This window comes from Nomascus leucogenys, chromosome 12 (assembly GCF_006542625.1).
Source record: "Nomascus leucogenys isolate Asia chromosome 12, Asia_NLE_v1, whole genome shotgun sequence".
Lineage (NCBI taxonomy): Eukaryota > Metazoa > Chordata > Mammalia > Primates > Hylobatidae > Nomascus > Nomascus leucogenys.
The window spans coordinates 103,461,558-103,479,808 of NC_044392.1; the positions used below are offsets into that span (position 1 = coordinate 103,461,558).

The 18,251-nt window shown below is 36.2% G+C and overlaps 1 protein-coding gene across 1 annotated transcript in view; it reads left to right on the forward strand.

Moving 5' to 3' along the window:
* ANKRD13C (ankyrin repeat domain 13C) overlaps positions 1-16,764 on the forward strand; it is a 90,089-nt gene extending 73,325 nt beyond the window's left edge. The window contains exons 10-13 of the mRNA XM_030823142.1: positions 653-732; positions 2,722-2,820; positions 6,604-6,704; positions 14,521-16,764. Coding sequence (XP_030679002.1) covers positions 653-732; positions 2,722-2,820; positions 6,604-6,704; positions 14,521-14,651 — 411 coding nt within the window. The 3' untranslated portion in view covers positions 14,652-16,764. The remainder of the gene's footprint in view (positions 1-652; positions 733-2,721; positions 2,821-6,603; positions 6,705-14,520) is intronic.
* Positions 16,765-18,251: the final 1,487 nt, after the last annotated feature.

Here is an 18,251-nt window from a genome sequence, read left to right on the forward strand (position 1 = left end):
TGAATCAGAGTTTTTTTTTTTTTTTTTTTTTTTTGAGGCGGAGTCTTCCTCTGTCGCCCAGACTGTAGTGCAGTGGCACGATCTTGGCTCACTGCAACCTCCACCTCCTAGATTCAAGCAGTTCTCTGCCTCAGCCTCCTGAGTAGCTGGGATTACAGGCACTCACCACCACGCCCGGCTAATTCTTTTGCATTTTTAGTAAAGATGGGGTTTCACCATCTTGGCCAAGCTGATCTTGAACTCCTGACTTTGTGATCCACCTGTCTTGGCCCCCCAAAGTGCTGGGATTACAGGCATGAGCCACTATGCCTGGCCCAGAGTTAGTTTTTACACTTATCTGTAGTTCCCATGTTCAGCAGCTAGTATAATGCCAGGAACATTTTAGATGATTGAAACATTGAATGAATGGGTGTTATTATTTTGATATTTGTCTTTTTGGGATTTAAAAAAAATTGATAATAAATATTACCAATAGAGCTTAAACCACCATGGAACGATCTTGGAAGGAACCTTTTCAAGTATTATATTGAAGAGATTAAGTAAATTGTTAGTTTTAATAGTTTATGATGTATTTTAATCTTATATTTAAAAAATAACATTTTTCTTTCTTCCCCACCCCACTTTCTTTCTTTCTTTCTTTTTTTTTTGGCAGCCGATTCGAAGACAGTCTCTTACACCTCCTCCTCAGAACACTATTACATGGGAAGAATATATATCTGCTGAAAATGGAAAGTAAGTTTTTTTCTAGTTTATGTATTATTTGGTTTTTAGAAAGAATAATTTGTAAAAACTGATTATGTGAATATTTTGGTGTAAATTATTTTGGAGATAATTATTGGTATATTTTTGACTGAAGCAGTTCTTCTACCTTTTAAAAATATGGATTAAATATGATAAGGGCAAAGTGTCCCAAATTATGTACCCTCTTTGCAAATGGTTGTAGATCTTTCTGTATGCCTCCTGTTAATTTATACACACCTAAAAAACTAAAGGACACTGTTCTAAGGAAATACGATGTAGGAAATTGTGCAGGACAGTTGCTTATTTGAGATTTCCCATTGTATGATGAGCTTTTCTATGTTGTGATTATCCTGATTTTTTAGCATAGTGTGCAAGGCCATTCATTATTTATCTTCTTTTTGCCTTTCCAAGCTCCTCACCTGTCATTATCCTTTAATTTCAACCTGTGCTAGACTACTTCTCACTGTCCTTCCATAGGACCTTTGCCGAAGTAATTTACTAACAGTAGAGTGCCTACCACATAGCTCATACTCAATTTATGTTTATTGACTAAAAGAATGATGAATGAATAAAGGGTTTATTTTTAATAAATAGATAAATAAGTAAATAGATAAATAGATAAGTAAAAAAAAGTATCCTGGCCAGCCATTATTTCCTTTTGGTGGAGAATAAAATATAAAATACGACTTTCCTACTCCTATTTATGAAGAAGTTGTCATTTTTTTTTCTTATTGAAAGTTTTGTTGTATTTTTCTAAATTCTCCAAGATGTTTCCATCTTAATATTTTTATAGTTTTTTTTTTTTTTTTTTTTGAGATGGAGTCTTGCTCTGTCGCCCAGGCTGGAGTGCAGTGGGTGTGATCTCAGCTCACTGCAACCTCTGCCTCCCAGGTTCAAGCCATTTTCTCACCTCAGCCTTCCGAGTGGCTGGGAATACAGGTGCGCTCCACCATGCCCAGCTAATTTTTATATTTTTAGTAGAGACAGGGTTTCCACCATATTGGCCAGGCTGGTCTCAAACTCATGGGCTCAAATGATCCACCTGCCTCGGCCTCCCAAATGCTGGGATTACAGCTATGAGCCACTGTGCCTGACCTTAATATTTTATAGTGTTAAACAAAATTTATGAGGGTATTATTGTATTAGATTAGCCTCCTGCATGCACTGGGCAGCAGCAGGCCATACCAAACCAGAATGTAGTTACTTCTGCTAAGTACTACGTATTTAAACTGAACTTTTACAATTAAACTGAACTTTGAAATGGGCCAGTTTAAAATGAAAAAAAAAAAAAAAAAAAAGACATTCCAGGCAACCTGAGTCAACATAGTAACTAAGTCTTCTGTTTTTTTTAACTGTTTAAGGAAAGCAACTTTGAAATAACCAGATCACCTTTTTTCCCCACTGTTTCCACTTCAGCCTTTTCGGTCTATAAAGCTAACCTCCTCTTTTCAGCTTATTGGAACACTCATTCTATTTTATAGAATTAGGTATTGTCCTGTGCTAGAATTGCAAATAAAAGCCAATTAGATCTTTATGCTAAATTGATAATTTTCTTTTGATAATAGTTAATATAGAATTCCTTATTCTTCACAATATTTCTTATTGATCAATGCAGAGGCTGTAATAGTAAAGAAGATTGAATTGAATAAGTGACTTTAAAGATATACAATGATACCTTAAAAATTTTTTTACTAATGATTTTCTTTATTCCTAAAAATAGTGATTATTAAAATTATATTCAATGTGAAATTAGTTTAGATCTGATAATTTCTGAACTTTTACTCTTTGCTATTCTTTTTTATTGCCCTTGTCTTAATTTCTTATACATATCTTATTCCCTTTTAGCATAATTTTATTTCTATAGACAGAGTAAGAAAAATTGAAATATTAATTAATGTCATTGAAAGATGACAGATGCTTCTTAGGAAGGTGATAGACTATGGAAAAAGTTCCCTAACATTTTTTTTCCTCCCATTTTAGAGCTCCTCATCTGGGTAGAGAATTGGTGTGCAAAGAGAGTAAGAAAACGTTTAAAGCTACGATAGCCATGAGCCAGGAATTTCCCTTAGGGATAGAGTTGTAAGTTTGTTACTAACTACAAATGTTTATGAAAGAAACTATTAAACCCTAAAGGCTGTAATAATATTTGCACCCCAGTGGTGCATTTGAGACCTTTGAAATGAAAAGCAAATAGCCATTGCCTTGATAGTGTGTGCACCGTTCTAGAAATTTTCTGGTTCACAAAAGTATTGATTTTTACTACTTTCACCAGATAAAGTTTTGAGTAGATTTTTTTTTTTTTTTTTTAAGATGGAGTCTTGCTCTGTCGCCCAGGCTGGAGTGCAGTGGTGCGATCTCGGCTCACCACAACCTCCACCTCCCAGGTTCAAGCGATTCTCCTGCCTCAGCCTCCCGAGTAGCTGGGATTATACGTGCCCACCACCGCGCCCGGCTAATTTTTGTATTTTTAGTAGAGATGAGGTTTCACCATGTTGGCCAGGCTGGCCTCAAACTCCTGACCTCAGGTGATCCACCCACCTCAGCCTCCCAAAGTGCTGGGATTACAGGCGTGAGCCACTGTGCCCAGCCAAGTAGGTTTTTAAATTATAAAAAGTAATACGTGAATACATGCTTGTTTTAAAAAAATCCAAAAGTATGGAAATTTACAGAATAAAATGTGATATTTTAACACATCAGTATTAATGACTATTTGTTGTATTTTTATCTAGAGTTATCCATGTTTTTGCATTTTTAAAAATAAAAATGGGGGAATGGTTCATGTTTTCTTCTGTGTATTTCTTGTTTTCATTTAAAAGTGAGTGTATCTTGGCCGGGCGTGGTGGCTCACTCCTGTAATCCCAGTACTTTGGGAGGCCAAGGTGGGCGGATCACCTGAGGTCAGGAGTTTGAGATCTGCCTGGCCAACGTGGTGAAACCCTATCTCTACTAAAAATACAAAAATTAGCTGGGCATATGGCGTGTGCCTATAATCCCAGCAACTAGGGAGACTAAGGCAGGAGAATCGCTTGAACCAAGGAGGCAGAGGTTGCAGTGAGTCAAGTTCGTGCCACTGCACTCCAGCCTGGGGACTCCATCTCAAAAAAAATTAAAAAAAAAAAAGAAAAGAAAAAATGAGTGTGTCTTGAAGTTTTACAGTGATTATATTTTCGTCTATTCTTTTTCCTTGGTATTTTGTAGTGTTGATATACTGTTGTTTGTTTTATCATTCATCTACTGATAAACATTTTGGTTGTTTGTAGTTTGTCACCATTTTCAACAATATTGTGGTAAACGTATTGAATATATCCTCTCAAACATGTACTCATTGGATGCTCCTTTTTAAAAATACTGAATTTGGAGAGATGGCTGGAATGAGAGATGGGTAGCAAGAGCTGACTGATACAACTATAGTTTTAGGCTCCTCACTAAAGTGGGAGGGAGGATATGAAGCACTGGGCGATTTTCTTTTACTAGTTCCTTCCCTTTCAAATCTGGCCTAATGCATTAATTTTTTTTAACGGCCTAATACATTTTTAAAAAATGATCGGAGAAGAGAGCAGGGTGCATATTTTTTTAAAAAGTACATACATACTTGAGATTTCTCCATATCTAGGCTTTAGATAAGTAGATAGGTTGTTCTATACAGCCCTCAAGTTATGTCAGAGAGAGATAAGTCTCAGAAAATGTGGAGAGTTAGCCACACAGAGATCTGCCAAAATTTGTCATATCTAGGACCCAGTTGACTCAATGATGCACCTATTTTATTATTTAATTAATTAATTAATTAATTTATTTTTTTTGAGACAGAGTCTCACTCTGTTGCCGAGGCTGGAGTGCAGTGGCACAATCTCAGCTCACTGCAACCTCTGCCTCCCAGGTTCAAATGATCTTCCCACCTCAGCCTCACAACTAGCTGGGACTACAGGCATGTGCTACTATGCCTGGATAATTTTTGTATTTTTAGTAGAGATGGGGTTCACCATGTTGGGCAGGCTGGTCTCAAACTCCTGACCTCAGGTGATCTGTCCACCTGGGCCTCTTAAAGTGCTGGGATTATAGATGTGAGCCCCCACACCTGGCCAAAGATTCACCAATTTTATATTCTACTTGCTAATAAAGAAGAAAACTGCAGCTAATATTAAGATGTCATCCATTTTAGGAGTTATCCTAATTTCAGATATGTTACATGAAAAAAAAGAATATCTTAGAATTTATAAAATGTGGCAGTTATAACCACTACTCTTGAAAAAGAAAATGAAATAAGGAGCCAGGCACGGTGGCGCACGTCTGTAATCCCGGCACTTTGGGAGGCTGAGGCAGGTGGATCACCTGAGGTCAGGATTTCGAGACCAGCCTGACCAACATGGAGAAACCCCGTCTCTATTAAAAATACAAAATTGGCCGGGTGTGGTGGTGCATACCTATAATCCCAGTTACTCGGGAGGCTGAGACAATCACTTGAACCCGGGAGGTGGAGTTTGCGTTGAGCCAACATCACGCCATTGCACTCCAGCCTGGGCAACGAGCGAAACTCCATCTCAAAAAAAAAAAAGAAATACAGAACACAGCATATAAATGCCAGACAAATAATTTGTTCTAAAAGGTCAAAAAAAAAAAGAAGAAAATTGCCTATAAATGCCATAGTAAACAAGAAAGAACACGAAATCAGTAAAGTAGATCTTTCTGAGATGAGAATATAAGACAGTAAAATGAAATGAAAAGGAGATTGTAAAGCTGAGGAAATAAATTGAGCACTAAATGTGATTGTAAAGCTGAGGAAATAAATTGAGCACTATTACGAAACAAATACAGTAGAAACAATAATGAACAGAATAGATGTAACTGAAAATTAAATTTTGACAACTCTTGGTGAATTCAGTAGAAGAGATTAAAGAAATTACACAAGCAATAGATATGGAGGACAAAAATGATTCAGTATGAGTCATTCATGTTTTACTTAAAAGGCCTCCAAGTATAACCAAAATAATATTCAAAATATGATAGAAGAAAATTTCTCTGTAATGAAGAACTAAATCTATAGGATGACATTAGGTTCCATGAAAAATTGATACAGAATGATTAGTAACAAAAATTATCCTGATCAAACTATTGGGCTTCAGTCGTTGATAAAGAAATCCAAAGGCATCTGGGCAGAAAAGGGGTAAAATCAGCCTGGCCTTACATTTTTACATATATCTTTACTTTTCTGAAGTAACAAAAGTGTGATCTGTCAGTATTTCTAACTTTCATTTATGTATGGAGGCAACTGAAGATATTCTCAGGCACAAACGAATTCAAGAAACGTAGCAGTCATAGGACTTTTTTCAAAGAAAAATACTACTACTTAACAAAGAAATCCATCCAACCAAAAGATGAAAGAAATTATAGCATGACTAATATGATACAGAATGCTAAGAGATATTATGAAATTGTAGTTCAGAGGGAAAGATAGTATAACCTGAAATTTTATGTGAGTCAAGTTTCCCTTTAAATATAAAGATAAGAAGCAATCATTTATCAAATATGCAGGAAATCAAGGAATATTAAGCACATAAGAGCCTTTTACACACACAATAAATTGACAGTGGAAATCAGCTACCCAAACAGTGAATATAGTTACTAGCTTTGAGACCATCTAAATATGGGCCTAAAATCAAACAATTGTGAAAATTATGGCTGCACAATCAAAAGTTATAAACCATTATAGAGTAAAAAGTTAGGAGGAATAAAGTCTGTAATTTACTCATCCTTAGTATCTGGAAGTCAATACTGCTGTCCAGGTTTGAAGCATGTAGTTAAAAGGCATAAGGACCCTAGGCAATTTGAACAATGAAAACATTTTTTTCTTCTTCCATTTTTCAGGTTATTGAATGTTTTAGAAGTAATAGCTCCCTTCAAGCACTTTAACAAGCTTAGAGAATTTGTTCAGATGAAGCTTCCTCCAGGCTTTCCTGTAAAATTAGGTAAGAGAAAAATTTAGATGTAATTTTAGTGTCCATTAGGAATATGGAGCTGTTTATTAGCATTTAATAAGCAATTTCTTTTAAAGCAGGGGTCCCCAACACCTCTGCTGGTTCGTGACCTTTTAGGAGTGGGGTGCACCGCAGGAGATGAGCTGAGCGGCAGGCTAGTGAGCATTGCTGCCTGAGCTCTGCCTCCTGTCAGGTCAGTGGTGGCATTAGATTCTTGTAGGAGCATGAACCCTATTGTGAACTGCACATGTGAGGGATCTAGGTTGCATGCTGCTTATGAAATCTAATGCCTGATCTGAGATGGAACAGTTTCATTCCAGAGCCACCCCCAACCCCCACCAGTCTGTGGAAAAATTATCTTTCACGAAATAGATCCCTCGTGCCAAAAAGGTTGGGGGCTGCTGTTTTAAAGGAAAACAGATTTCATAGTTGCTTACATTTTTGTAAAGTTTTTGAGTAATTATATGCATTTATTTATGTTTTGTCAAATATTTAAAGTGCCTGATGAGAATTCTTATTCTACTTGATTTAAATTAAATGTAAGGGATCTATTTCACACAAGAAAAGTGTGGGTAAACTAATGATGTATTGTAGTAATGTCTTTCATGTGAAATAGGGAGACTAGAGATTAGTCCAGATTTTCAGCTATGCTTCGAGTTTCTGTGCAGTGAGAATGTTTCTGGAGTAAGCAGTTACTGTTGATGGCTAAAGTAATACTCATACATTTTATTTTTCAGCCCTAAATGTTTAATTTCATCTTAAGCAATGATCTTTAAAATAGTACATTCATTTTTGCATATAGTTTTCTTTCTAACATATCAGAAACCAAGGAAGAAGACACTATTAAAAGGTGTTTTGGGTGTTTAGATTTAGATTTAGCATTAATTCAAGCTTCAGGAGATCCTTTAACACTATCCATCAGTTCAACCACTCAGTATTTAATGAGTGCTATAATTCTTCAGATGTATCTTGTTTTATTCAATATTTTTAAAACCACATCTCAGAATACTTAGGCCAAAATGTTTTCATTGCTAAAAATTAAACCTGATCTTCACAATTTTGCACACTTGGAAATAAATATTTTCTAGATGAAAAATGACTTTTAAATAAATGATTTTCAAAATGTCACTCTAGTTGCCCTTTGCAGTTCAAAAGCACTAGGAACCCAGTGTCTGCTTGGAGAAATCAGTGTTAAGATCTTAGGCAGAAATGGTTAGAAAACTAATGCAATTCAGAGCTGTGTGCCATAGCCATAAGGGATCTTTGTGTTAGCATTTCTGCAGAAGTTTAGAACTCCACTGCCATTTTCTATGGTGAGGGAAATATTTCAAGTTTTAGACTCCCTTCTAGGTACTGTTAAGAGACCCATGACAAACCAGAATAGAGAACAGGAGTTAAACAGATGAGAATTTCAAACAATCTCTGTATTCACATCTACTTTTAAGTTCTAAACCCAAATCAAACCCCACAATACATTTATTTTTATGCAAAGGAAATATTTTCATTATATGAGAAGAAAAATATCTGCAATCCTCTTTTTGCAGGCATTTCTTTGATGTAGAACCACATTTTTTAACAAGGAATAATCTTTTGCTTGTATACTTAAAGTATGGGATATTTGTTTAACTATTTCTCTTTTGTTTCTCTGTCCTTCTTTTGAACCAACCCTGTAAAACTTCCTCCTGTGTATGTTTAATCTTTCATCATTTCTTTTTCTACATTCAGGTTAGAAAACACAACTGGGATAAATTATAAAAATTTGGAAATTATTGTTAACACAATTACACGTTTTCAGAATCAGCCAGAGCTTTAAGTGCTGATTGTGAATGGTCTTTTCTCTGCTTGGCTTCTTCTCTCATTTTGCTCAAAGACTAAATTTGACCCTCTTTCATCATCGAATCTTCATCCTCCCCCACCACTTCCTCCTACAACCTAAGCGCAGATGATTTTTACTTCCTTTGATACAAAAAGAGAATATCAGAAATGGGACCTCCCTTACTACTTCCAACACCCCATACAGATTTTTCTGCCCCAAGCCCAACCTTTTATTTCATCTTCCTGTCTCACTGGAAGTGGCACCCCTCTTCTTAGCTTGAGTAATGTCTTCATTTGTATTATGGATCTATTCCCCTCCCAGCTCTTTTAAAAAGCTAGCTGTATCACCGGGCACGGTGGCTGACGCCTGTAATCCAGCACTTTGGGAGGCCAAGGCAGGTGGATCACTTGAGGTTAGGAGTTCGAGACTAGCCTGGCTAACTTGGTGAAACTCTGTCTCTACTAAAAATTAGCCAGTTATGGTGGCGGGTGCCTGTAATCCCAGCTACTCAGGAGGCTGAGGCAGGAGAATCACTTGAACCCGGGAGGCAGAGGTTACAGTGAGCCAAGATCACGCCATTGCACTCCAGCCTGGGCAACAAGAGCAAGACTCTGTCTCAAGGGGAAAAAAAAAAAGCTAGCTGTATGAGTCACTTCAGATTTCTCGTTTTCCTTCTACCTCTCTCTACTGCATTTTTCCTCTCAGTCGTTAGGCTTGCTCAGGTCTCTCCCCTTTTAAAATCAAACAAAAAACTAAAAAGAAAAAAAAAAAACCACCTGTAATTCCATCAGCACTTGCTTTAATCTTTGCTTTTCACAGCCAAGCTATTTGAAAGCCTACTTTTGTCTCTCTATTCTTACTGTCTATTTACAGTTATATTTTAAATGAGGGGAAGGTATAGGGACATAAAGGGAGACAACTTTACTTCACTTGAGTTGGTAAAATTATGACACCAGGAAATTGTGATACAGACACACACACACATACACACAATAATGTGTACCACTATAGAAGCTGTAAAAAGAGATACCTCAAAAACACCATAGATAAATTAAATTCTAAAAAATAGGTAACCTAAGGATGGCAAGAAAAAGAAAACAGAGAAATGAAGAACAGAGAGAATGAACAGAAAACAAAAAATAACATAGCAGACCTAAGCCCTAACATATTAATAATGCCATTAAATGTAAATGGTCTAAATATACCAATTAAAAGACAGTGATTGGTAAAGTGGATTAAAAAACATGATCCAGGCTGGGTGCAGTGGCTCATCCCTGTAATCCCAGCTACTTGGGAGGCTGAGGTGGGAGAATTGCTTAAACCTAGGAGGCTGACGGAAGTTGCAGTGAGCCAAGATCGCGCCACTGCACTCATTCCAGCCTGGGTGACAGAGCAGGATTGTTTCAGTAAAAAAACAAAACAAAACAAAACAAAAACCATGATCCAATTGTCTGCTATTTTCAATAAACTCACTTGAAATATAATGATATAGGCAGATTAGAAGTGGAAGAATGGAAAAAGATATATCATGCAAACACTAATCAAAGGAAAACAGGATTGGCCATATTAAAATTAAGGCAGATATCAGAGCAAAGAAAATTATTAGAGACAGAGAGGGACATTATTTAGTGATAAAAGGGTCAATCTATGAAGAAGATGTAACCATTCTAAATGTATATATACCAAGTAACAGGAGTTGCAAGATAGATGAAACAAAAATTGAAAGAATGGAAAGGAAAAATAGATCCACAATTATAACTGGAGACTCAACACCCTTCTCTCAACAATTGATATAACAACAGACAGAAAATTTGCAAGGATGTAGAACAATCAACAACATCATAAGCCAAAGGATTTAACTGGCATTTATAGAATACTCCACCCAACAACAGCAGAATACACATACATTTCAAGTGCCCATGGAACATATACCAAGGTAGACCATATTGGCTATAAACAAACCTGAATATATGTAAAAGAACTGAAAATCATACTGAGTGTGTTCTCTGATTACAATGGAATTAAACTAGGAATTAATATTAGAAAAATAACAGGAGAATGTCCAAACACTTGGAAACTTAAAGAGCACTCTTCTAAATAATCTATATGTCAAAGGGAAGTCTCAAAGGAAATAAAACAATAAATTGAACTGAATGAAAATGAAATTGCAACATATCAAAATTTGTGGAACATAGCTAAAGCAGTGCTGAGAGAGAAATCCCAGCAAGATATTTTTATAGACATAGGCAAGATTATTTTAAAATTTGGATGGAAAGGCAAAGAAGCTAGAATAGCTGTATTAGTTTGCTAGGCATTTAGATCAGACAAATGAAGAGTATGTTCACACATACAAAAAAAGTACACAAATGTTTATTTTAAATCAGCTTTATTTGTAATAGCCCAAAACTACAATTTTCAACAGGTAAATGAACAATGGTACACCTATACCATGGGATATACAATTCACCAATAGAAAGGATGAACTGTTAATACATGAAACAACCTAGATGAATTGCTTGCGAATTACACTGAGTAGAAAAAAGCCAATCCCCAAAATTATATCCTGTATGATTCCATTTATATAAAGAATTCAAAGTGAAAACAACTGTGGCAGTGAACAGTTGAGTGGATGCCAGGGACTACAGAAGGGGCATAAGAGAAGCAACTGGGGCTATAAAAGGGCAACGCTGGGATCCAACATGAGGACAACGTGCTTATGGAAATATTCATCATGTTTTACTATACTGTCCATATCCTGATTTTGATATTGTATTATTTGTAAGATGTTACCATTGGGGAAATTGGATAACATTGAATAAAGGCTACAGGAAATCTCCCTTGCTTGCTTGCTTGCTTCCTTCCTTCCTTCCTTCCTTCCTTCCTTCCTTCCTTCCTTCCTTCCTTCCTTCCCTCCCTCCCTCCCTCCCTCCCTCTCTCCTTCCTTCCATCCTCTTTCCCTGCCTCCCTCCCTTCCTTCCTTCCTTTTTCTTTTCTTTTCTTTTCTTTTTTTTTTTTTTTTGAGGCAGAGTCTTGATGCTGTTGCCCAGGCTAGAATGCAGTGGCATGATCTCGGCTCACTGCAACTTCTGCTTCCCAGTCTCAAGCCATCCTCCCACCTCAGCCTCCCAAGTAGCTGGGACCACAGACATGAGCCACCACACCCAGTTAATTTTTGTATTTGTCATACAGACAGGGTCTCATCACTTTGTTGCCCAGGCTGGTCTCAAACTCCTGAGTTCAAGTGATTTGTCCACCTTGGCCTGCCAAAGTACTGGGATTACAGGTGTCAGCCACTGTGCCTGGCCTGTATTATTTCTTAAAATTGCTGTGAATCTGTAATTGTCTCAAAATAAAAAGCATACTCACTTCCTTAGTTCATTACAGATTCTCTCTTCCTGTTTATTTATTATTGATCCTTATTGTTAAATGTAGTAGAAACTTTTCTGTTTTTATATTAATCTCTTCAAGATTTGACTTTTCTTATTTTGAAGTCCTTGGCTCAATAAATAACTGAGACAAGTCATTGCACTTTCCTCGACTTCTCTGATAGACTCTCTCTTGGTTTTCTTCCTCCCTCTCTGGCTGCACATTCTGGAGCTCATCTCCCTCTTCACTCTTGTCACCTTGTATTCTATTCTCACTACATCTGCCAAAACTCCAGTTATAGTACTACCCCGGTCATACCCTTCCATTGGCTTTCCACCTGATCCAGAGTAAAAGCTGAGGTCGTTTTTCTTGGCCTAAACCCCACCTGATCTGGCAGCCTATTTCCCCTCTGACCTCATCACCTGCTAATCTTCCTCTCATGCATTTGGCTGCAGCCACATTGGCCTCCTGGCTGTTCCGAGAATAAACCAGATACTTCCTTTTAGGGCTTTTGTACTTTGTGTTCTTCTATTTGGAATTTTCGTCCTCCAGGCAACTGCATGGTTTGTTCTTATCTCAGGTCTTTACTGAAAAGTCCCTTCATTGAGGTTTTCCTTTGGCCACCCTATTCAACAGCTCGTACCCCCAACACTGAGACTCCCTATTCTGCTGTCATGTTTTATTTTTTTCTAGATACTCATCATCATTTATTTGTTGTCTGCCCCTCCCAACCAGTATAATCTCTATAATTGCATGAATTTTGTTTCTTATTTAGTGATGTGTATCCAAAACCTAGAATGGGGTCAGCAAACTTTGTCTGAAAGATAATAAATATTTTAGGCTTTGTGGGCTCTATGGTTTCTGTCACAACTGCTCTTTTTGGAGAATGAGAGCAGCCATAGATAGTAAGTAAATGAGTGGGCATGTTGTGTTCCAAAAAAGCTATTTACAGACACTGAAGTTTGACTTTCATGTAATTTTTTTTTTTTTTTTTTTGAGATAGAGTCTTGCTCCGTTCCCCAGGCTGTAGTGTAGTGGCACAATCTTGGCTCATTGCAACCTCCGCCTCCTGGGTTCAAGTGATTCTCCTGCCTCAGCCTTCTGAGTAGCTGGGATTATAGGCACCTGCCACCACACCCAGCTAATTTTTGTATTTTTGTTAGAGATGGGGTTTCACCATGTTGGCCAGGCTGGCCTTGAACTCCTGACCTCAAGTGATCCACCTGTCTCAGCCTCCCAAAGTGCTGGGATTACAGGCGTGAGCCACCACGCCCAGCCTAATTTTCACTTCGTGAAATACTACTCTTTTTTTTTCCCTAAACATTTAAAAATGTAAAATACTTTCTTAGCTTATGGGCCCCACCAAAATAGGCCTGGCAATAGGACTTAGTGTACAGACCCCTGGATTAGGATAGCACCTGCATATAGTAGGTACAAAGGAATAATTTTTTCCTCCAGAAATAACTGGAAACTCTATAATTGTTATGTTGCTTATTGTGTTTAAATCTAATTAAGGTATTTTGTTTTCCTTTTGACATAAGAACATAACTTTCTGCAATAAAATACTAGCTTATATCAGTTAGACTTAATTTACTCTGTGTCCTTACCCTAGGCAGACACTTGAATTAGCTTTCATATACTCATTTCAGAGTTTTGTAAAAAATCATTTATTATTATTATTTTAAATAGAGACAGGGTCTCCCTATGTTGCCCATGCTGGTTTTGAACTCCTGGGCTCAAGTGATCCTCCTGCCTTGGCCTCCCAAAGTACTGGGATTATAGATGTGAGCCACCACACCCAACCTCATTTCAGAGTTTTAAGGGAATTTCAGTTTCTTTATTTTACATATGAAATCCCTGAGGCTCATGAGTAAAATGATTTATAGGAATCTGAATCCAGGCTTTATGATTTGTACTCATGTCAGTAACTCATATGAGGAATAAAACTAAACATTTAATTTAATGTATTTGTTCATTTTATTTATTTTACTTTTTCTGATTCTTATGTAATCATTAACTTGCTCATTTTAATTGCTAGATTTTACTTACAATTTCAGCTAGAAATATATTTCATTTGGAAGATTAGGCTGTGGTGGTATGATATTTTTCCATTTCTGATGAGACTGTTTTTATCCCACGTATTTAAGTGATAGGTTGTTTTTAATGTTTTAAAACAAAAAAGGATTAGAGTATTTTACTTGGGCTAGTAAGAATGAAAATAAATCAACTCAAAGAGTCAGAATAGTAAATATACTATAATCTGAAGAGAAAAAAGTCAGAATGCAAAAAGTACAAAAGTAGCTGTCCCTCTGCCCCAAGAAAAAGAAAAAAAGACTGGTAGAATCTGGCATTATATTCTTAAGACTTCTTAAGAAGGCATGGGATCTTGAGTTTTCATATAATGCTGGATGCCTGAATGTCTGTTTCTCCTCACTAATCAATACCCAGAACTCTCCCTGAAACACACACTCAGTACTATGTATATTTGAATTCTTCTAGCTCTTGAGTTTTTTTTTTTTTTTTTTTTTTGCATTTTAAGGAGTATGGACATCTCCAATAGTACTTTGTAGTCTATGAATATTAACATTGGATTTTACAGTGTTATCATTGATGTTCTCTCTGTAGATATACCTGTGTTTCCCACAATCACAGCCACTGTGACTTTTCAGGAGTTTCGATACGATGAATTTGATGGCTCCATCTTTACTATACCTGATGACTACAAGGAAGACCCAAGCCGTTTTCCTGATCTTTAACTGACGTGGAAAAGGATGCCGTCAAACCAAGGAAAGAAAATTCAGAGACCCTAGAAGTGGATCCAAATAGAAGGGACAAATGCTTTCAGTGAAGAAAAGGGAATTGCACATTGAATCGACACATCAGTAATATGATACAGTGAAATGGGCCTCTACTAAGAATTTCAGCGAGTTTTCTGATGTGCCATTTTTGGTCTTTTTAAAAATATACATATTATAAATGTAATAGTTTGACACATTAATGACCCTAAGACCTTCGTATGTAAAGCAGCTATGAGTGCTGTGATTTGTTTTTAAAAATTTTTACACTTCTTGTTGAAATATATATGCATATAAATATATCTATATCTATATCTAAAACACTCCTGGACCATTAACGTAAATTAAATGTCTTAAGAGATATGGAGCCCCTTTAAACTTGTCATCTTTATGCAAGGTGACATTTATAAATATTCCTTCGAGCTTTGTTTTCATAAAATGTAAACTATGTAACATTATGTATAGTTCAGTAATTTGAATGTTTGTTCAATATAATGAACTAGAAGGAATGCAATTTTCTGTAGATGAATGAACCAAATGGTAACCATTAAACAATTGCATTTATATGTTGCAATACATTTCAGAAGGAGCGTTCACTCTGCAGGGAATAAGGTACCTCCTTTAGCACCTTAGTGCAATTCATTGTGGTGCTATTTGTTTTTACCTGAATGTTTGTTACTAATCTTCCTTTCATAGAACCTCTATTTTTTTTTTTCTAAACTCGAGTTTGAGTCCTTGTTACGTTCATCATAAGGTAATGGTTAGCATGTTTAAAGTATTCCTCTTCCAAATCTCAGCACTTTAAAAAAATTCCAAATTTTTAAACTTGCTTCCTAATAAGTGCACATCAGTCTGATTATTTTGTTTTTAGTAGAATATGGATGCATTGGTGTCAGTTTTAAAAAACAATACACATATTTTAGACAACCCTACATATTTAATCACTTCAAAATAAGATAAAAACATTTTATATGCTAACAGAATATATTTGTTACAAGTTAAGGTCCAGAAGTATACACAAGATTGATTACTCCTATTTTTTTTTTAAATCAAGGAAAATATTGATTTCATTGTCTCCAAAGTGATAAAAACATGTATTACTCATTTTTGCACTTAAAATTTTTCTTATTTATTCCAAGATGGTTTGAAGGTCCAAGTATGAAAATAAATTAGGGGGATTAATGTATAACAGTTATAAAGTATCATGTATTAAAGAGCTTTCTTAGATCGATGTTTTTAAAATGTATCCTGATAAATGTCTTAAGAATGCATCTGTCAAGTTTTTTAGACTGACCAGTAGCTTAAAACTTTTTCCAGGATTTTAGGTACTTTGAAAGGAGTTTAGAGACCCTTACTGAAAATATGACTTAAGAATCCAAAGCATAAACCGTAAGAAAAATTTTAAATAAACATCTTTAAAGCTGCATCTTCCATACTGATACATGCATTGCATATGTTGACATTAAATACATTTTATAATGAAGAAAAATAATCATAGTTAAAAACTGAAAGACCTAATTACTACCTTACATGGACCTATTGAATTTTGGGGGAACGTGTTAGTAAACCCGGACTAGCTTTGTTGAATAGAAGTTGATCCCTGTTATTTAGGAAATGGGTAGATCAAATGACTTAGAGACTGAGTTATCCTATCAGTGGTTACGTGGGGTTGGAGACACTGAAAGGCAGTGATCACTGTTGCTTCTAGGCTCCCTTACTTTGTAGGAATATGGTATACTTTCAGGAATATGCTATATATGTTTTCATAAGTACAGACACCTTAGGGAGGAAAAAAACGTGGGTAATTGAAGCTTGTGGTTGATTAATTTCCTAACAGCACAGCTATGAATATTTTGCTGGGGTACACTGGAGGTAGGAAGACTACTGGAAATTTTTGCACTTGAATTTTGTCTTTAAAGCTTTTTTCTTTAAAGAATGGTAGAAACAGATTATCCATTCCAAAATGTCTTTTCTCTGATCACAAAGAGCAAACAAATGTCAATCTCTCTTATGATGGTGAAAAAAAGGAATTAATCGATGCAAATAAACTTTTCACAGTATTACTTTTAATGAAGATTTTTCAAAATGTGCCTTTTAATCCAGTTAATGAATGAAGCTATATGCAGTGTTTCAAATGAATAAGTCAAAACACCATATGTTTTCATAATACCACATGAAAAATCAAGGTTCTGCAATATAGGTACACAAAATTCTATGTTCTTCTCCATTTGTGATTTTGAAACTGTTTAAATTGGGAAGGGGGACCACTGTATAGTCATCTTCAGTGGCCATTTAGAAATGGTTAATACTCTTGCCCACTGGTATGGTATCCAGAGAAGATACAGTTTCCATCTTTGAGAAAATAATTCTCTGATGAGACAGTTTGCCCTCTGTAGACATTCACATACAGAGAATTGCCAAACTTCATAAAAGGGTGGTATGAAGTAGATGCCCTGATTTTTGTGAGTATAAGTACATATGATGGTTTGGAAACTGTCACATCTGTCTGCTGATACATGTTTGTTAGTAGATGAAAAACTAGTTTCCTTCTGCTCAGAACTGGAATTAAGCCCCACTCATGCTAATAAAAATGGGTTTTTATAGTATTATTCACATACGGTTTATTATTCACACCCTGGGGGAGGGTGATGAATAATGATTATTTAATGAGCCCTCTTCCTAGTTTTCCCTAAGTCTGCAGAAGACAAAGATCCTGTTTCCAGGCCATGAAGGACGGAAGTAAATAACGTAAATAAGTACAGTGGACCCTTGAACAACGTGGAGGCTAGGGGTTCAGTTGAAAATCTGCATATAAGTGGACCCGTGCAGTCCAAACCTGTGTTGTTTAACTGCCGAATTAAAGGTGCTTCCTTCTGCTCATTGATATTACCCATATTTACAAACATGCTAGAGAAAAACAACTGGTGTAAAACTTGCCCCTATTAGAGAAATGGACAGGAGGTATTAAGTCACTTGTAAAGATAGCAGAACTAAGCTTGGTAAAAGCCCATGATTGTTTGTATACTATAAATTAGCCGAAACTACTCCTGCAAAGCATTTTATGTCAGAAATCTGGGGCAATAGTAACTCTGATTGCCACCTAAAAATTTCATAACATGTTAAGTATCACATCTTTTACATCATGCAAACCATCCTTACGGAGTGAGCTTACCTTGTGATGAGCTTTTTAATTGTTATAGTTCATTTTAGAAGAGTAATACTTCAGTCATAATGGTACCTATGGTACATAGAATTACAGTTTTGCTTTTTCCACACACTGAAAAATATTGAAGCAAAATCTTAAGAACATCTGAGGAAGGTGCTTGTTAATCATTCTTGGTTTTCATCATGTTTTGCAGTGACAAGCGATTCTCCTGCCTCAGCCACCCCCAAGTACCTGGGATTACAGGTATGCACCACCACACCCGGCTAATTTTGTATTTTTTTGTTATTTTTTTATTTTTATTTTTATTATTATACTTTAGGTTTTAGGGTACATGTGCACAATGTGCAGGTTTGTTACATATGTATCCATGTGCCGTGTTGATTTCCTGCACCCAT